The following is a 16,578-nucleotide window of genomic DNA, read 5'->3' on the forward strand; positions in this document are numbered from 1 at the left end:
AATTAATAGATGTGAAACAGGGAGGTACAACAAAGAGGTGTAACACATAGAGGTGTGAAATTAAAAGGTGTAAAAATTAATGGATGTGATTTTTGAAACCAGGAGGTACAACAAAGAGATGCAAAGACTAAGGAGGTGTGATTTAAAAGGTGTAAAAATTAATGGATGTGATTTTTGAAACCAGAAGGTACAACAAAGAGATGCAAAGACTAAGAGGTGTGATTTAAAAGGTGTAAAAATGAATGGATGTGATTTTTGAAACTAGGAGGTACAACAAAGAGGTGCAAAGACTAAGATGTGTGATTTAAAAGGTGTAAAAATGTATGGATGTGATTTTTGAAACCAGGAGGTACAACAAAGAGATGCAAAGACTAAGAGGTGTGATTTTTGAAAGATGGGAGGTGCGACGAAAAGACACGATTAATAATTTTAAACCGTTGGATTAAAACTGGAATCAATCTCATCCGTTGGATTAAAAGTTGATACAAAAAAGTGGGTTTGCTATTATATATAGATGGTATCTATTATATAACTTACAAGAGAACAAATTGTTTTCACTTAGTTTTTTTTTGCTTTTAAACACAGTAAAATTATTGAAAGAAAAAAAAAAAAAATAGTCCGACGCGTACATATATACATTAACACATACATTACATACACACGCGTGCCACAAGAATACATATTCTTTTTAGAATAATAACTGACACAGATGCTCTGCTCCGTAAAACAAAACACACACAAGATGACACTCTTCTTCTACTCTCTTCTCTTCATCCTCCTCCGTATCTCCGCCGCATACCCTTCCCCGGCGACGAACTACTTCGACTCCTTCTTACCAACCGACGCCGTGGCCCTTCTCTCTTTCAAATCCACCGCAGATCTCGACAACAAGCTTCTTTACTCTCTCACCGAGCCTTACGATTACTGTCAATGGCGCGGCGTAGAGTGCTCTCAAGATCGCGTCGTTCGTCTTCTTCTCGACGGCGTTGGTCTCAGAGGACGTTTCTCTCCGGAGACTCTTACTCGTCTTGACCAGCTTCGCGTTCTTAACCTTGAGAATAACTCAATCTCTGGTTCAATCCCTGATCTATCTCCTTTAACCAATCTCAAATCCTTAACCCTAAGCAAGAACGAGTTCTCCGGTACGCTCTCTGGTTCGATACTCTCTCTTCGTCGGTTAGTCGAACTCGATCTGTCGTATAACAACTTCTCCGGTGAGATTCCGTCGGAGATCAATGCTCTGAGTCGACTCAGTTCTTTACATCTCGAATATAATCGATTCAACGGTACTCTCCCGCCGTTAAATCATTCTTCTTTGACGTCGTTTAACGTTTCCGGTAACAATCTCACTGGTTTAGTTCCGGTCACACCGACTCTGTTACGATTCAACGAGTCTTCTTTCTCGTCAAACCCTGGTCTCTGCGGTGAGATCATTAACAAATCCTGCGGTTCACGTTCTTCTTCTCCGTTCTTTGGTTCAACTAAACCGAACGCCACATCGTCGTCATCATCTTCTTCTTCTTCGTCTCAAGCACCGGTTAGTCAAACTGAACAGAACGGTGAAGCAACGATGACTAATCCTCCACCGGTGGTTAAAAAGGTTAAAAATGGTTGGTTAGTTCTCGGTTTCACCATTGTTCTCGCTTCTTTGATAGTTCTAGGTCTCTGCCTCGTCATGTTCTCGTTAGTTATCAAGAACCGGAGAGACGAAGACGATGACGTGATGACTACGCAACCGTCAACAGTTACAGAACCTCTCAAATCTCAGAAACGTGAAGAGGAAAACAAAGAAATCAAAATCCAAATCCAAGAGTCCTCGCCGCAAAAGCGAATCCTTAGACGCGGAGATTTGATTTTCTGCGGTGAGGATGAAGGAGGAGGAGAAGCTATGTACACACTTGACCAGCTGATGAGAGCTTCGGCGGAGCTACTAGGTAGAGGTTCAGTAGGGACTACGTATAAGGCTGTGATGGTTAATCAACTGATCGTTACGGTTAAGAGATTTGCTCCGTCTAAAACAGCGATTACTAGTGATTTAGCGTTTGAGAATCAGATGGAGATAGTTGGTGGACTAAGGCATCCGAATCTTGTGCCGGTTAAAGCTTATTTCCAGTCTAATGGAGAGAGACTTGTCATCTACGATTACCAACCTAATGGTAGTCTCTTCAATCTCATTCACGGTAATAATAATCTTAATCTTCTCTATCTTTTTTTTTTTTTGGTAGGGTTTTAATTGAATACACTAAGTCACCTCTGAGTTGTTGCTTTTTAGGTCTAATTGAACAATTACTCTGTTGGTTTTAATCAAACTGAGGTGTAGAGACACTTAATCTCTATTAGTATAAATCAGCTAGAGACTTTTTGTGTGTGTAGATATGTCTCGTTGATGGGTTTTGGTGCAGCTTTATCATTTGAAGGAACTCTAGTTAGACTTAAACCACATAGAGACAATGGCCGAGTTTATAATTAAAATATGTTTTGTCTTTTCCCAAGTTGAACAACTGTAGATATATAAGACAGAGGAATCTGTTAGATATCTGTGCTATTTTCACGTGAAACTCCAGTCATTTGTCACTTGTCAGGAATTTGGTGTGTTTGTCTTAGCTAGGACTTGAGTTCGAAATAGCTTCTTGGTCTCATATACCATTGGAAGTGTATATAACTAAATTACTGTTTTATCCCTTAAAATTCCAGGTTCAAGAACATCCAAGGCAAAGCCATTACATTGGACATCATGTTTGAAGATAGCAGAAGATGTAGCTCAAGCATTACATTACATCCACCAATCACCTGCACAATTTCATGGAAACCTCAAGTCCACAAATATCCTCCTTGGTCATGACTTCGAAGCTTGTCTCACAGATTATTGTCTAAGTGTCTTAACAGACTCATCAGTCCTTCCTAATGACCCGGATCTCTCTTCATACAAAGCACCAGAGATAAGGAAATCAACAGATAGTCGTCGTCCCACGTCCAAATGCGATGTATACTCGTTCGGGGTCTTTCTCATTGAGCTCTTGACTGGTAAAACCGCTTCAAGGCAACCGTTTATGGAGCCAGAAGATATGTTGGATTGGGTTAGAGCAATGAGGCAAGAAGAGGAAAGGTCAAAAGAAGAGAATGGGCTTGAGATGATGACTCAAACGGCTTGTCTTTGTCGAGTGACATCGCCGGAGCAAAGGCCGACGATGAAAAAAGTGATCAAAATGATTCAAGAGATTAAGGAGAGCGTTGTGATGAGTGAAGATAACGATAAATTCCTCTGATACATGTATGTGTGTTTTTCAAAGGTTCCAAACTTGGGAGAATAGTAAAAGTGTAAATTTTCTTAAGATGGGGAGGGAATATTCTTAAATTTAGAAAGGTTATGTTTGTTTAAGAAACTTGGAAAGAACTCAAATTTTGGGCGGTGGAGCTAACGTAAACCACGAACATGGTAAACCAAGTTGAGATTTGTTTTATATTCGGCGCCAAAGCTAATGGACTTCTCTACAGGTCAGATATCATTTGGTTAGGGAATCTAGATTTATTCAGCTATTTAAAAATAGATTAAACGCTGCTACACTTTAATGTACTAAAGGGGATCAATAGAAAATAAAATACACTTGGTTGCAAATCATTTCAAAGATCAATCATAGTTTATTTTGCCTACCAATCATAGTGGAAGTGTATATCAAACTCAGTCTTAAAATAAGTAAGTATATGAGGACAGAATCTCAAAAGCCTCGGATTTATGATAATCATTTGAACTTAACTTTTGATCCAATAATTTTCACTAGTTCCACCACCATCAAGTGATCATCCGGAACCCACTCTACTTTACTTTTTTTTTCTTTTTCTTCTTTCTGTAGTTGAAGTTTATATACGATGTAATAATATGTGACACCAAAACTGTAAGATTAGCTAAAAAATATATGCTTATAGGAAAAAATAAAAACTGCACCAACAACCATATAGCAAATTAGACTTGTATATTGTGATATGAGAAGAGATATATAGGTGGTTGGGTAAAATATATACAAATAATTCAATAAAAGTCTAATGAGTTTCAAAAGGGTAAATAGGAAGACTTGATTTCCATCCGGCCTAATCTCACGTTAATTAAATGTAAAAAACACCTCTCATGGACAAAGACCTCACTTTTCAAACTAAACTTATGCGATTATTTATTACCTGTATCATCTTGCATTATTTTTTGTTTGTTTGAAAACATGTTGTAATCAATATCTTTATAATAATCAGAAGAAGAGGTAACATGGCAGGTGTGAGTGCACCGAGAAGCTTTGACCAATCTTCTCTTCACCATTTGATAAAATACCTTCTTTTATCTTCCTTTTTCTGTCTATTGACTGTCTTCTCTACTACTCTCTTTAAGCTTTTCTAAATCTCTCTCTCTAGAGCTTCCACTTCCTCTTCTAATGGTCGAACCAAAAAAACCCTAGATTCCCCCTTTCATCTTCTCTACTTCCACACCTTTCTCTCTAAAACAAACTCTTAGAGAATGAAGACTTTTTCAAGCTTCTTTCTCTCTGTAACAACTCTTTACTTCGTCTCCTTCTCTCTTTCATTTCAAGCTTCACCATCACAGTCTCTGTACAGAGAAGTCCATCAGCTTATAAACTTCAAAAACGCTGTTTATGACAAGACTCTTCTCCCAGACTGGTCTTCCAACAAAAACCCGTGTACCTTCGATGGCGTTACTTGCAGAGACGACAAGGTTACTTCCATTGATCTCAGTTCTAAGCCTCTCAACGTAGAATTCAGTGCTGTGGCTGCATTTCTAATGACTCTCGCCGGATTAGAGTCTCTGTTTCTCTCAAACTCAAACATCAATGGCTCCATTTCTGCCTTCAAGTGCTCTGCTTCTTTAACCACCTTGGATCTATCAAGAAACTCTCTTTCGGGTCCTGTAACTAGCCTTGGTTCTTGTTCTCTCCTGAAATCACTCGTGCTGTCTAGTAACAACTTCTCCGGCACGTTACCGATTGATACGTTACTGAAGATGAGAGGTCTCAAGGTACTCGATCTGTCTTTCAACGAGTTTTCCGGCGAATTACCGGAATCTCTGACGAATCTATCAGCTTCGTTGCTAACGTTAGATCTAAGCTCCACCAATTTCTCCGGTACGATACTCTCAAATCTCTGCCAGAACCCTAAAAACACTCTCCAAGAGCTTCACCTACAGAACAATGGCTTCACCGGGAAGATTCCACCAAGTTTAAGCAACTGTACTGACCTCGTTTCGCTTCACCTAAGCTTCAATTACCTCTCCGGGACAATCCCGTCGAGCTTAGGCTCTTTGTTAAAGCTTCGAGATCTGAAGCTATGGATGAATATGTTAGAAGGTGAGATCCCTCAGGAGCTCATGTATGTCAAGACTTTAGAGACTCTGATTCTCGATTTCAACTACTTAACCGGTGAAATCCCTTCCGGTTTAAGTTACTGTACCAAACTGATCTGGGTTTCTCTGTCGAATAACCGCTTAACCGGTCAGATTCCAAGCTGGATCGGCCGGTTAGAGAATCTCGCCATCCTCAATCTAAGCATCAATACGTTACACGGGAACATTCCTGCTGAGCTCGGTGACTGCAAAAGCTTAGTCTGGCTCGATCTCAACACCAATTCCTTCGACGGTACGATCCCGGCTGAAATGTTCAAACAATCCGGGAGAATCGTTGCGAATCTTATGGCGGGTAAGAGGTACGTTTACATCAAAAACGTTGGGGTGACGAAACAGTGTCACGGAGCTGGTAAGTTGCTTGAGTTCCAAGTAATTAGACCAGAGCAACTTAACCGGGTTTCAAAGAGGAGCCCTTGTAATTTCACCAGAGTCTATGGAGGTCATACTTCGCCCATGTTTGATAACGACGGTTCGATGATGTTTTTGGACATGTCTTATAACATGTTGTCTGGTTACATACCAAAGGAGTTTGGTTCGATGCGTTACCTGTTTGTCCTCAATTTGGGTCATAACTTTATATCTGGTTCGATTCCTGACGAGGTAGGTGATCTGAGAGGTTTAAACATTCTTGATCTTTCAAGCAATAAGCTCGACGGGACCATCCCTCTGGCGATGTCAGCGCTTACTATGCTTATGGAAATCGATTTGTCCAACAATAATCTTTCTGGTCAGATTCCTGAGGTTGGTCAATTCGAGACTTTTCCGCGGGAGAAGTTCTTGAACAATTCTGGTCTTTGCGGTTATCCACTTCCACGGTGTGATCTCGTGAACGCAAACGGATACGCGCAAGAAGAAGAAGAAGAAGAAGAAGAAGAAGAAGAAGAAGGAGAGGTGTTGAGCTGGAAAGCAGTGGCTATAGGATATGCTCTTGGGGTGTTGTTTGGATTGGCAATAGCACAAGTCATTGCTTCATACAAGCCGGAGTGGTTCTTCAAAAATTTTGGCCTTAGAAAGAGCAGAAACCGTTAGGATTAACTTGGTGGTACTGGAATATCGATGAGATCAAGATTGAACGGTGGAGACAACTAATCAAGATATAGAAATAATGAAGATATGGTTGGGATCGAGGAATTAACACTCTAGAGTTTCTATTAACATTTTCAGAAAACTATCAAACACAGTTACATTCATATCCTTGCACTCTACTCCAGCCATTGATTGCAAATCGTTAATCTCTGTACTAGTCAATCATAATATCAACGAATTTTTGTATTGAAAGTATAACAATGTTCTTAAGCTTCGGTATAACAACCCACATGGACCAAATCTAAATCTGTTGACAGAAAAAAACTAAAGGGTCATGTTTAAGCACCTTTAAACATTGAGTGTCGGTTCCACGAGTGATCATCATCGTCATCATGAGTCTTAGACATGAAGAGCATAGAGGTCTCATCGTTATGCTTTATCCACTCTGAGAGTTTCCATGGTTTCTGCCATTTCCATTTAAACTGAAGCAGCCATTGATGGTGACTTCTCTTCCACTTCCATAGCTTCCCACTCTGTCCCATTTTCTTCATTGCTTTCATCTTCCTCGTCTCTTCTAATAAAGCTTCTGATTCTCTCACTGAGACATTGACTATACCTGGCCCAGCGTATTTGAGATGCTTTGTTGCTCGATGATAACAAGATGGAGATGATGGGTCACTAGCATTATTATCTCCATAGTGCTTTGATGAGCTTCTTGAACTTCCCTGCAAGAAGTAAAATTTTGCATACTTTTAAAAGGAGAAATTCCTTATAAAGAGTTTTTGAATTTAGTTTGGAAATAAGAATTAAGTTTAAAAACCGAGTATGATGAAGCCAGCGCAATGGAAACTGTTTGTTCCCTTGTCTTTTTCTCTTTAATGATTTCTCTGTTCTGGACTTCGGATAGCTGTAATAAGCAAAGGAGGTCATTGAGTTGTTCTTTCTTCTCTTTGATGTCTCTGTCTTTCTCCCAGATTTTGCACCTGTTTAAGTAGGACAAAATCAACCTCCCATGTGTGGGAAAGAAGCATAGTTTAGGTCCTGTTCGGGTTTAAGAGTTATTTACCTTGCCTCAGCAGCAGAATCAAACACATATTGAAGCAAATACTTGGCATCAGTCATGGACTGAACGTGGTTCCACCGAGTCTTAGCATGTAGGCTATGCTCTCTTTCCTCTGCTTCTGAGAGCTGAGAGGCCATGGCTGTGAGAGCATTTGAAGAAACATCCAACATATTCTCAAGAGAAGCTATTCTCTCCAATCTTGTGTTTGGTGATAAAAATCTGACGCATCAAGAAAAAGATAAACAGGTCATAGAGTGAATCAATTCACTGCCAAGCAACTTCGTAGTTTACGCTACTGAGGCATGTTCATAGTTGTACCTGAACTGTCCATTTATCTCTTGATGGGGACTTGAAGGAAACTCCATCTCTTGTTTCAACGAGGTTAATTCTTCAGCCAATGCAGCTCGGCTATATGCAACAAGAGTAGATTATTGATTAGAAAAACTCTGGGAGAAAGTTTGCAGTTAACAACATGACTGAAACAGAGTTTTTGAAGACGCACACTTGAATTTGCTTTTCATATTGAAAACGAACTTGATGTACTTTTGTCACAACCTCTAGCTCGTTATCAATCCATTTCCGAAGATTTTTTTCGTTCATCTGCAAAGGGTAAGAAAAGAAACAGTTGATACTTGTGCAAGATGACAAATCCATATCTAAATTAGGAGTTCTTGATACCTGTCTAGTTGGTGGTTGACCATTGGTAGTCACTGGAAGGAAAGGAAAAAGATTACGATCGAAACAAGAACAAAACAAGAAAAGATTATGTTTTGGCATAAGTTACCTGATATATTACGTGGTGAAGACTTGCGGGCTTCTAGCAGCTCTTTAAGTCTTTTGGTAACCATTGCTGCTTCCTCTGTTTTTCTCTGAAGAACCTGCAAGACATCAAGATACATATTCTCTTGAGATTCTTTATCTTTACTAGGATTGGATAATTCTAGTAAGTGATTCTCTCAAGCAGGAAAGAGAAAAATATTTCATAAGATTCTTACCATTTTCTGACGTCGATTGAGAGCTTCAAGTTTAAGTCTTTCATGCTCAGTTTTTCTTCCTTCTTTCTTAAGCTATGCAAAAACAATTAAAACGTGCAACATGAGATCAGTTCAACTTTAAAGATTCGACGGACAATAAAGAGGTGATGAAGTGGATATAGATAAAGTACCTGCAACAACTCTTTCTCTTGAGAAGCTTTCCATTGCCGGAATTGTTCAGCTTCTTGTTTCATCTTTTGTTGTAGTTGAACCTGGATAACAAAAAAACAGAATAAAAGTCAAAATGTACAGCTAGATTATGTGAACTAGTAATATAGAAAAGGAATCCGATAACACAGCTGAACAAGGCGCAACCTTCTGAGCCTTGATGTATTGTATTTCAGCTTTCAAACGCTTCGCTGCGTCTTCACTTTTTTGCTTTTGTTTCAAGACCTCAACTTGATTTTCTTGTTTCTTCTTAAGATTTGAAATCTGTGTCTCGAGTGCTTTTAGTTTTTGTGCATGGTTATCTCTTGCAACTTGTGCTTGTCTATCGGAACTAGCAGCAAGTTCCTCAACTTCAGCCAACAATAGATCTCTCTCAACCTGTAAAAGTTACTCATGACTCGGGTTTTAAAATTTACATAAAATATTAACAAGAGAATTTAGAATGTTTTGTCTCACCTGTACAGTTCTTTTCTCTTTCTCAAGTTCCATCATTTTCTTCTCGAAGTGTTGTCTGATAGTTTCAGTTCCAAGCCCACATGTTTTCATCTCAGACTGCAAATATAAAAATATATCATAAGATTCTCAAAATAATCCAATCCTAATTAATAGGTACAGGAAACTTCATATGAGTAATGACTAAACCTCTTTCTCCTCCAGACGTTTACTTAGTTCATTTAATTCCTTGCCCATGCTATTCTGCCTAAGTGTATGTTCCCACTCTTCTGCTGCACCAAGATCTTCAGAAATTCCACCTTGAATGAGATAAGATTTTAAGCTAAGTAAGGGTAGGAGAATGCAGATGCGTTTCATGATACAAGTTTTTAGAGAAGCCAGTGTCCAAAACCTGATGTTGCTTCACTCATTTCATAATCTGAATCCATGCTTTCAAAACCCCTTTTAAGGCCATCATCTTTTGGAAAAATTACACCATTTTCCTGAGGTAAAAGAACAACTCTTGTAAAAAGCAGTAAAGAAATGTGCCAAATAAAATCTATTGTGATTGCCTATTGTATACAGAAATTACCTGTGCATCAAGATTGCAATAATCAAGAGTAGCTCTCTTTCTGCGATAGATGTGAAGTTCTCGAGAAAGCTCTTCATTGGCAGACTCTAGCTTCATGATTTTCTCTCGCATAACCTTGAAAATGGAACTATATACTATTATTGATGAGAAGTTTATAAACCTTCTGAGGGATATCAGCAGAAGATATACCTGCATTTCTTCTGTTGGGGTTTCCTCACGAGCACAAACTGCAGCTTGTAGATACTGTAGCTGTTGACGCATCTTTTGCATCTCAGAACATATTAAGTCTTTATTCGCCTGCACCAAAATAAAGAAGCCTCTCCTGTTAGAGCTCCCAAGTGAACAATCTTAGTCCTCTTTTAATTTTTTTTTGGCCTCATGTACTTCAAAGTGTGTTGTTAGCTGATAGTGGAGCTTTGTCGGCAGAAAAAAATTGAAAGCTCATCTAAGATAGTTCCTCAGTACTTACAACAGGTTTGTTCTGGATATTCCTAGCACGATTTGCATATTTGAGAGTGTTAAGAGTTTCCTCAGCATTGATGTCAGCAGGACTAATGCAAGCTACAAGAGTAACACAAACACAGAGGAAAGTTGAATTTGTGAACTGATATGAGATTTTCAGGAAATTAACTCATACAACGTAGAAGTTTACCTATCATGACTGTTTTACTATTTCCACCAAGAGAATCCTGCAGTAATGTAAGGACATCTTTAATGGAAATTTTACACTTAAAGTTACATGCCAATAAAGATAATACAATTACAAATTTTACCTATAGTGATAATAAGTAGCTACACATATTAGGATCTAGAAGTGCAAAGATAGAAATGAACCTGCAATAACCGAGTAAGTTTACTATCACGGTAAGGAACATGAGCACCTTCTTTTCGTTTTTTCTCATCGCCAAGAGCACTGATAACATTACCGAGTGCAAGAAGCCCCCTATTGATGTGAATTCCTGTCTCAGAGAACAGAGAAGAATTGCGTTATATAAAATGTAAGTCAACGTTCTCAAAAGGATGTAAGATGGGATGTCAGTTTTTCCAACCTTCTTTTAATCGAACACCGCCTGAACCTGTTCGTTTAGCTCTTTCAGATCCTGCAAGATCTACCAGGTGAAGCTTGGCACAAAAATATTCCTCACCCATATCTTCATCTACTGTGTCTTTAACCACTGAAGTCGAAGAGATTTTGCGCATCTGTTCTAAGGTGATCGTGAAGATGGCATGTGACCGACTGTATAAGAAGAAGTTTTACTCTATCATGGATATAGAAACGCAAAAATTACTGGAAGAAGAACTAATTAAGATGCCTCTTTATACCATTTCTAACTTTCCCACAAATGTTCACTTATGGTAATGTTCAATATAACCCACATTTTACTACCGGCTAAGCATCATTAACTGTAACTGTAAGTTAAGCAACGTATTGCTTCTTATGGAGCGTGATATAAATATTCTCACCTCGATTCATTATTCATATTTGTGCTCCCAGTTGCCCTGGTTAGAGATCCTTGCTCTAGACAGGAAGCCATTTCTTCTCTAGTAGTTATAGGAACTTCGGTTGCACCGGATAGTGTTATGACCCCATTAGGTGATTCACGAATTTGCACAGGTGATTTACTAAGAACAACCTTTCCAGGGGTTCCATTGGCCAGCCTGTTTAATGGCACACTGTCCAGCAAATCCAGAACTTCTTCTTTCAAAATCTACATATGAAGATCATTCAGTTAATATCCATGCAAAGGCAGAATGAGTTCTACACTTGTTCATGTCTTATGAGTTAGAACGTGAAGAGAATAAGAGTTTGAAGGATGTCTATGATGACCAACCAAACGGATGATACCTCGATAAAAGAGACATGTAACTGAAACCCCATTTGATGCTTCACTGAATCAATTTTGTTGAACAAAGTACTCATAACTTGAGGAATCAACCCATTGCTTGTACCATTTCTAAAAGCAGTCCCCATAGTGTATGTTTTTCCAGATCCTGTCTGCATAAGGTGTGTAACTCAAATGGAAAAAAAAATAACAAAAAGCAGCTAATACCAATTCTTAATCCAAAAATTTGAGAAACAAATATGTACCTGACCATAAGCCAGAACAGTAGCGTTGTAACCATGAAACAAACCATCAACAAGAGGAGCAACACATTCATCAAACATCAATGAAGATGGAGAACCATTACTTCCATATACATGATCAAATGTGAAAGAATGTGTTCCCATTTGCACCTGCACCATCAAGAAACACTCATTTCAAACAAGAAATCAATAAAGCTATAATCTTTGGGTTCAATCAAAATCCCATTAAAAAAAATATGGTATTTTAATACATTATTAAACAATGCTCATTGACTTATCAATCACAACAATACAGTAGTAGCATTATATACCCTTATCTATTTTATATAGTAAAAATAAAATAAAAATTTGACACTGTTTTATAAGAAAAACACAAAATTAAATGAATGTGTCAGAGTTAGAGAACAGAGATTTGATCCCGGATCCATGAATAGTGGTGAACAACGACGGTCGCATTTAAACACCATCGGCAAAAATAAAAATAAACTTAAAACGACGGAGGAGCAGAGACGAAACTGACTCCAAAACCAAAAAAAAAAAAACTCACCTGAGGCGTAATCGGAGAAACGGAAACACATTCCCTACAACCTTGATTTATCTCGTCTCCGATCAAAGGACGAACGTTAACCGCCACTTTTACACAGCAACTCTCCGACGATGACGACGGTGGAGGAGAAGAAGAAGAAGGAGAAGAGGACGACGATAACGAGGACGAATGTGATTCCATCGAGAAAGCTCCACTCTTCTTCGTTGAAATCGAGTCTCGATTTCGTCTTCTTCAATTGAAACAACGAGACGAAGTCAGTCGTCGTTTCCTCGGGAAGAAGAAACGGAGAAGAAAAAGTGAAGAAGAAGCTTTTACTCTCTCTTTTTTTCTCACACTGCTCTCTCTTTCTGGTTTGTGGGTATACGAGGTATCTTTATATTTCCTTTTCTACCCTTTACAGAAATCTAATATTACCTTTATTGCCCTCCACGTCAGCTTCTTCTTCTTCTTCTATTATTTGACTTGTTCTATTTTTATAATCCACTGGTCCGTGTGTATTGAAAACAAAAAAAAAAAAATCAGATTTTATTTATTCAGATCTGTCTACCACACTTTTATTCATATAATAATGTTGTTGCAAAAACTAAATTTAGACGAGTTAAATTAAATAAATTTTAATTATGGTGTTGGTGTGGTGCGTGTAATCGAGACAACTGGGTGTATGTCAAAGTCGATGGTTCCAAAGCTTTTTGGTAGTTTTTTAATTTTTGTTGCATCGCGTCTCTTTGGTTAAAAGACAAAAACTAATAAATTAGGAAGGAGTCAAGAGACATTCGTTTTCTGGTCCTTCTTCTTCTGCGCGGGAAAATCCCAACAGTAGAATACACAAATATATTAAAAAAAAAACTTAATTAAGTACAAAAAATGTAGGGACCGCAGTACGCTCCATTTGGGCCTTTATCAGGCCCTACCTCACATGTCTTTCTGCAAGTCTCATTACTTGGTTTGCATCACTTTATCCATTTTTTTTTTTGGTCTTTTTAGACGAAATAATATACGTATTTTTGCAGTGGCTTTTTAAGTTGTTGAGTAATAAAGCTAACTCTACCCATTTCTGCTTGAAACCATAATTATATTAATCATGATCGCTTTGAAACACATGGCTATCTTTTCACTTTTTTTTATTTGTCCCCGTCCACTAAAGTGGCCTTTAACTTCCTTGTTAAAGGTGAATTCACTAAAAACGTTCCATTTTTTTAAAAAAATAGAAGTTCTATTTTTGTTTAAATAAATGTTAGTTCCTTGATATTGAAGGAATTTTTTTTTTTTTGATGTCATGGGTCATGGGTGGTTGTTGTTGTTCTTCTTAAATTTGTAGAGTTTTTTCCGTAATTCTATATAATTTTAATTGTTATGTATTACATCATTTGATGCTAAAGCAATTTGCACCAGCCACCAGACGTCTATATAGCTTCTAATGTTGGTTTTCGTCTGATAACTTCTCAAGTTGTCCATTTGTTTATCGAGCGATTGAGCGAAATAAGAATGTTTTCATTCTGATACGTTTAATATATATATATATATATATATATATATATAATATTTGCAGTTTTGCATGTATGTAGCAGTACCTAATTTTATAGTATTTGTGTTGTTTTTCTTTGTGGTATTCTTTTACCTGTTTTTGTCTCTTCAACCTCGGGCTCTTCTTATTTGTAAATTTAAAAATAAACATAACATCCTACTATATTAATTGAGAAGTACAAATATGAAACTAACTTTAAAAAGTGTAAAAAATTACATCTAAATGCCAATAAAAATATTTAATAAAGATTAATTACTTAATTTAATAAATATAATAAATACTTTGACCAAATATAAACAATATATCAGAATTTTCTAATAATTTTTTTTAAATAATTATTAATTTTTTAAAAAAATTGTTTTTTCTAATTATAATTATGGACGAAAATTATTATTTATTTTTAAAAATATATAACCAATCAGAATTTTTAAAACTAAAAAATTTTATATCCAAGTAGATAATTCGATTATTTTCAATAACTAGATTGGAAGATTTAATTAAGATTTTAAATTATAGTTCTCCTATCATCTTTCTTTTATTTTATTTACAAATTGTTTTGAATTATCATATAATACTTATCATTAATAAATATGTAAAATTTCTGCATATGTTGTGATTTGAATTTTTAAAATCAAAGATATATTACTCAATCTATGAGAAAAATGTGTATTTTAATTTTTCACATTTGTGGATTGGTAAAACTAAATTTATGTGGCTGATAAATTTATAAATTTTATTTACTCATAATTACAATATTATAATTACTACTTCAAAATATTTCACAAAATAATGATGCAAATAATACAAACAAGCAATATAAAATTATATTATACATCAAACAAATTAAAAACTATAATATTCTAAAACAATTAGTATTCAAAAAATATATATAGATTTACCGAACAATTACAATATTAAAAATAAATACTACCTCAAACGAAATAATTTTTTTTTAAAAAATATAACGATAAGTTTATTATTATTATATTATTATTTTTTAAAAATATATTGATACGTGCTGTACAGCACGGGATATCTCCTAGTTGATACAAAAACTTGCAATTTTTTTAAAATTAACATAACATTGATACGATTTTAACTTACATAGTTTTTCATAGAAGACTAGATGTAAATTACACATCATTACATCAATCATCTCTTCGTAACAACAAAAACGAGCGTTTCATTTAAACGTTCCGCACAAACCGAACTTTGCATCGACCGATGCACCTCTAGACCGGGATTCCGGTTCGCGGACATTACAATATATTGTTGATGTACTCTAGTTAGTCCAGTTGTGTTGGGAAACTTCAGAGCCGAGTATTTAAGGTCGAGAGTCGATGTCCATAAGGGTTTTTGGCCGTTCTTGAGAGTTAAAGAAGGAGAGAAAGGTTTGCCATAGAGTTTTGTGAGATTTGGTGTTGTTTCTCGAGAGATCTGTTTGTGGGAGTGGAGATATGGGTTTGAGGACGTGTTGGGCTTGCTGTGGTGTTGATTTTTCTGGTTCTAGAGTCAAAATCTTTTTGATAAAGGTGAGTGTATGACCATGGCTTATATGAGCATGAGATCTTTGAGTTTTTTTGCGTTTCTCTGTGATTTAGGGAATGTCCAAAACGTGCATCGGTCGGCACAAGGCGTTTGTCGGTCGTTGCAGTGCTCAACCGACGATGCTTTGTGGTTTGGTTGATTATGTTTTATTGTGATTGTTGTTTGTGTTTGGAGTTCTTATTACTTGTGTGTATAGCCCAGTATATGTGAGGATTGCCTCACTAAGCATTTCTGCTAATACTTATGCCTCTCTTTTGTGTTGTGACGCAGGGAAATGCAAAATGTGATCGTGGAATCAGGGCAGTACAGAGAAGGATGTTCTAGAGGCTTGATTGATTGTGGTCTAACTATTGTTAGATTGCTAGAGTTGAGTCATTAGAATATCGTAGGATGCTGGTGATTGCTTCTTGACTTTGTTGGAGTTGGATTATTTGTTAATGAAATTATTTGTTGAATTATGTGGTATTGATTATGTTATCCGCTGATGTTAAATGTTGCTAGGTTGTTAGTAAGTATGAGACCAATAAAAATTTATAATTAAAAAAAATGGGATGGAGAGGGAGAGAGAGGAGAGAGAGATGTATGTATGTCATATGGTATGTATGTATGTATACATGCATGAAAATAAGAAGAATGAATAGATGCATGTATGTATATGGTTAGATGCATCATGCATGCATGCATGTATGTATGTATGTGTAAGTGCTTTTTGCATGTGTTGCGTTCGGCTACGTCATGTGATTTGGAAGATTCCTGGAACAAGCGAATCGTTCGATTGTCCTTAATCGTTTTTTTTCTTCTTTTTCTAGTCCGTGAATTGTCTCTCTCACGTTTTCTTCTTTGGTTGTCTGTGCAACCTCTTTCTGGTCCCTCTGTGGTGAACTTGAAACGCCTGCGTAAGAAGGAATATATTTCCCATCGATCTCTTGTTAGTTTCATACCATAATATCACCACAATCCAAATAAGAAAACCATAGAAGTATATAACAGAGACAAGGTAAACTACCAACCTTGCAACAGTTTCCTTCTTTAAGAAAGTCACTTTCTATTAGGTGATAATGCAGAGCAATTTTTTACATCTTCAGTATCAATGTTCATAGGAAGCACCATATCATAACTAAATCTATTTGTGAGACACTCTGCAAACACTGAGTGA

The 16,578-nt window shown here is 36.8% G+C and overlaps 3 protein-coding genes across 3 annotated transcripts; 2 read left to right on the forward strand and 1 right to left on the reverse strand.

The window, feature by feature from the left end:
- On the forward strand, nucleotides 677–3,425 carry LOC104711558 (probable inactive receptor kinase At5g67200). Its single transcript, XM_010428264.2, has 2 exons — nucleotides 677–2,180; nucleotides 2,695–3,425. Exons 1-2 carry the CDS (start codon nucleotides 710–712, stop codon nucleotides 3,264–3,266), a joined length of 2,043 nt encoding a protein of 680 aa, XP_010426566.2. The 5' UTR covers nucleotides 677–709; the 3' UTR covers nucleotides 3,267–3,425.
- LOC104711559 (protein BRASSINOSTEROID INSENSITIVE 1-like) lies at nucleotides 4,289–6,498 on the forward strand. The gene has a single exon (XM_010428265.2). It carries the CDS (start codon nucleotides 4,502–4,504, stop codon nucleotides 6,428–6,430), a length of 1,929 nt encoding a protein of 642 aa, XP_010426567.1. The 5' UTR covers nucleotides 4,289–4,501; the 3' UTR covers nucleotides 6,431–6,498.
- Nucleotides 6,653–12,685, reverse strand: LOC104711560 (kinesin-like protein KIN-4B). Its single transcript, XM_010428266.2, has 23 exons — nucleotides 12,350–12,685; nucleotides 11,806–11,952; nucleotides 11,563–11,712; nucleotides 11,181–11,425; nucleotides 10,766–10,953; nucleotides 10,551–10,675; nucleotides 10,369–10,405; nucleotides 10,186–10,277; nucleotides 9,906–10,013; nucleotides 9,717–9,830; nucleotides 9,537–9,627; nucleotides 9,335–9,444; nucleotides 9,149–9,244; nucleotides 8,840–9,070; nucleotides 8,656–8,736; nucleotides 8,486–8,557; nucleotides 8,275–8,368; nucleotides 8,169–8,200; nucleotides 7,993–8,090; nucleotides 7,809–7,898; nucleotides 7,494–7,709; nucleotides 7,248–7,410; nucleotides 6,653–7,152 (listed from the first exon to the last, which is right to left on the reverse strand). The coding sequence occupies exons 1-23, from the start codon at nucleotides 12,527–12,529 to the stop codon at nucleotides 6,766–6,768; spliced, it is 3,147 nt and encodes a 1,048-aa protein (XP_010426568.1). The 5' UTR covers nucleotides 12,530–12,685; the 3' UTR covers nucleotides 6,653–6,765.

This window comes from Camelina sativa, chromosome 9 (assembly GCF_000633955.1).
Source record: "Camelina sativa cultivar DH55 chromosome 9, Cs, whole genome shotgun sequence".
NCBI lineage: Eukaryota > Viridiplantae > Streptophyta > Magnoliopsida > Brassicales > Brassicaceae > Camelina > Camelina sativa.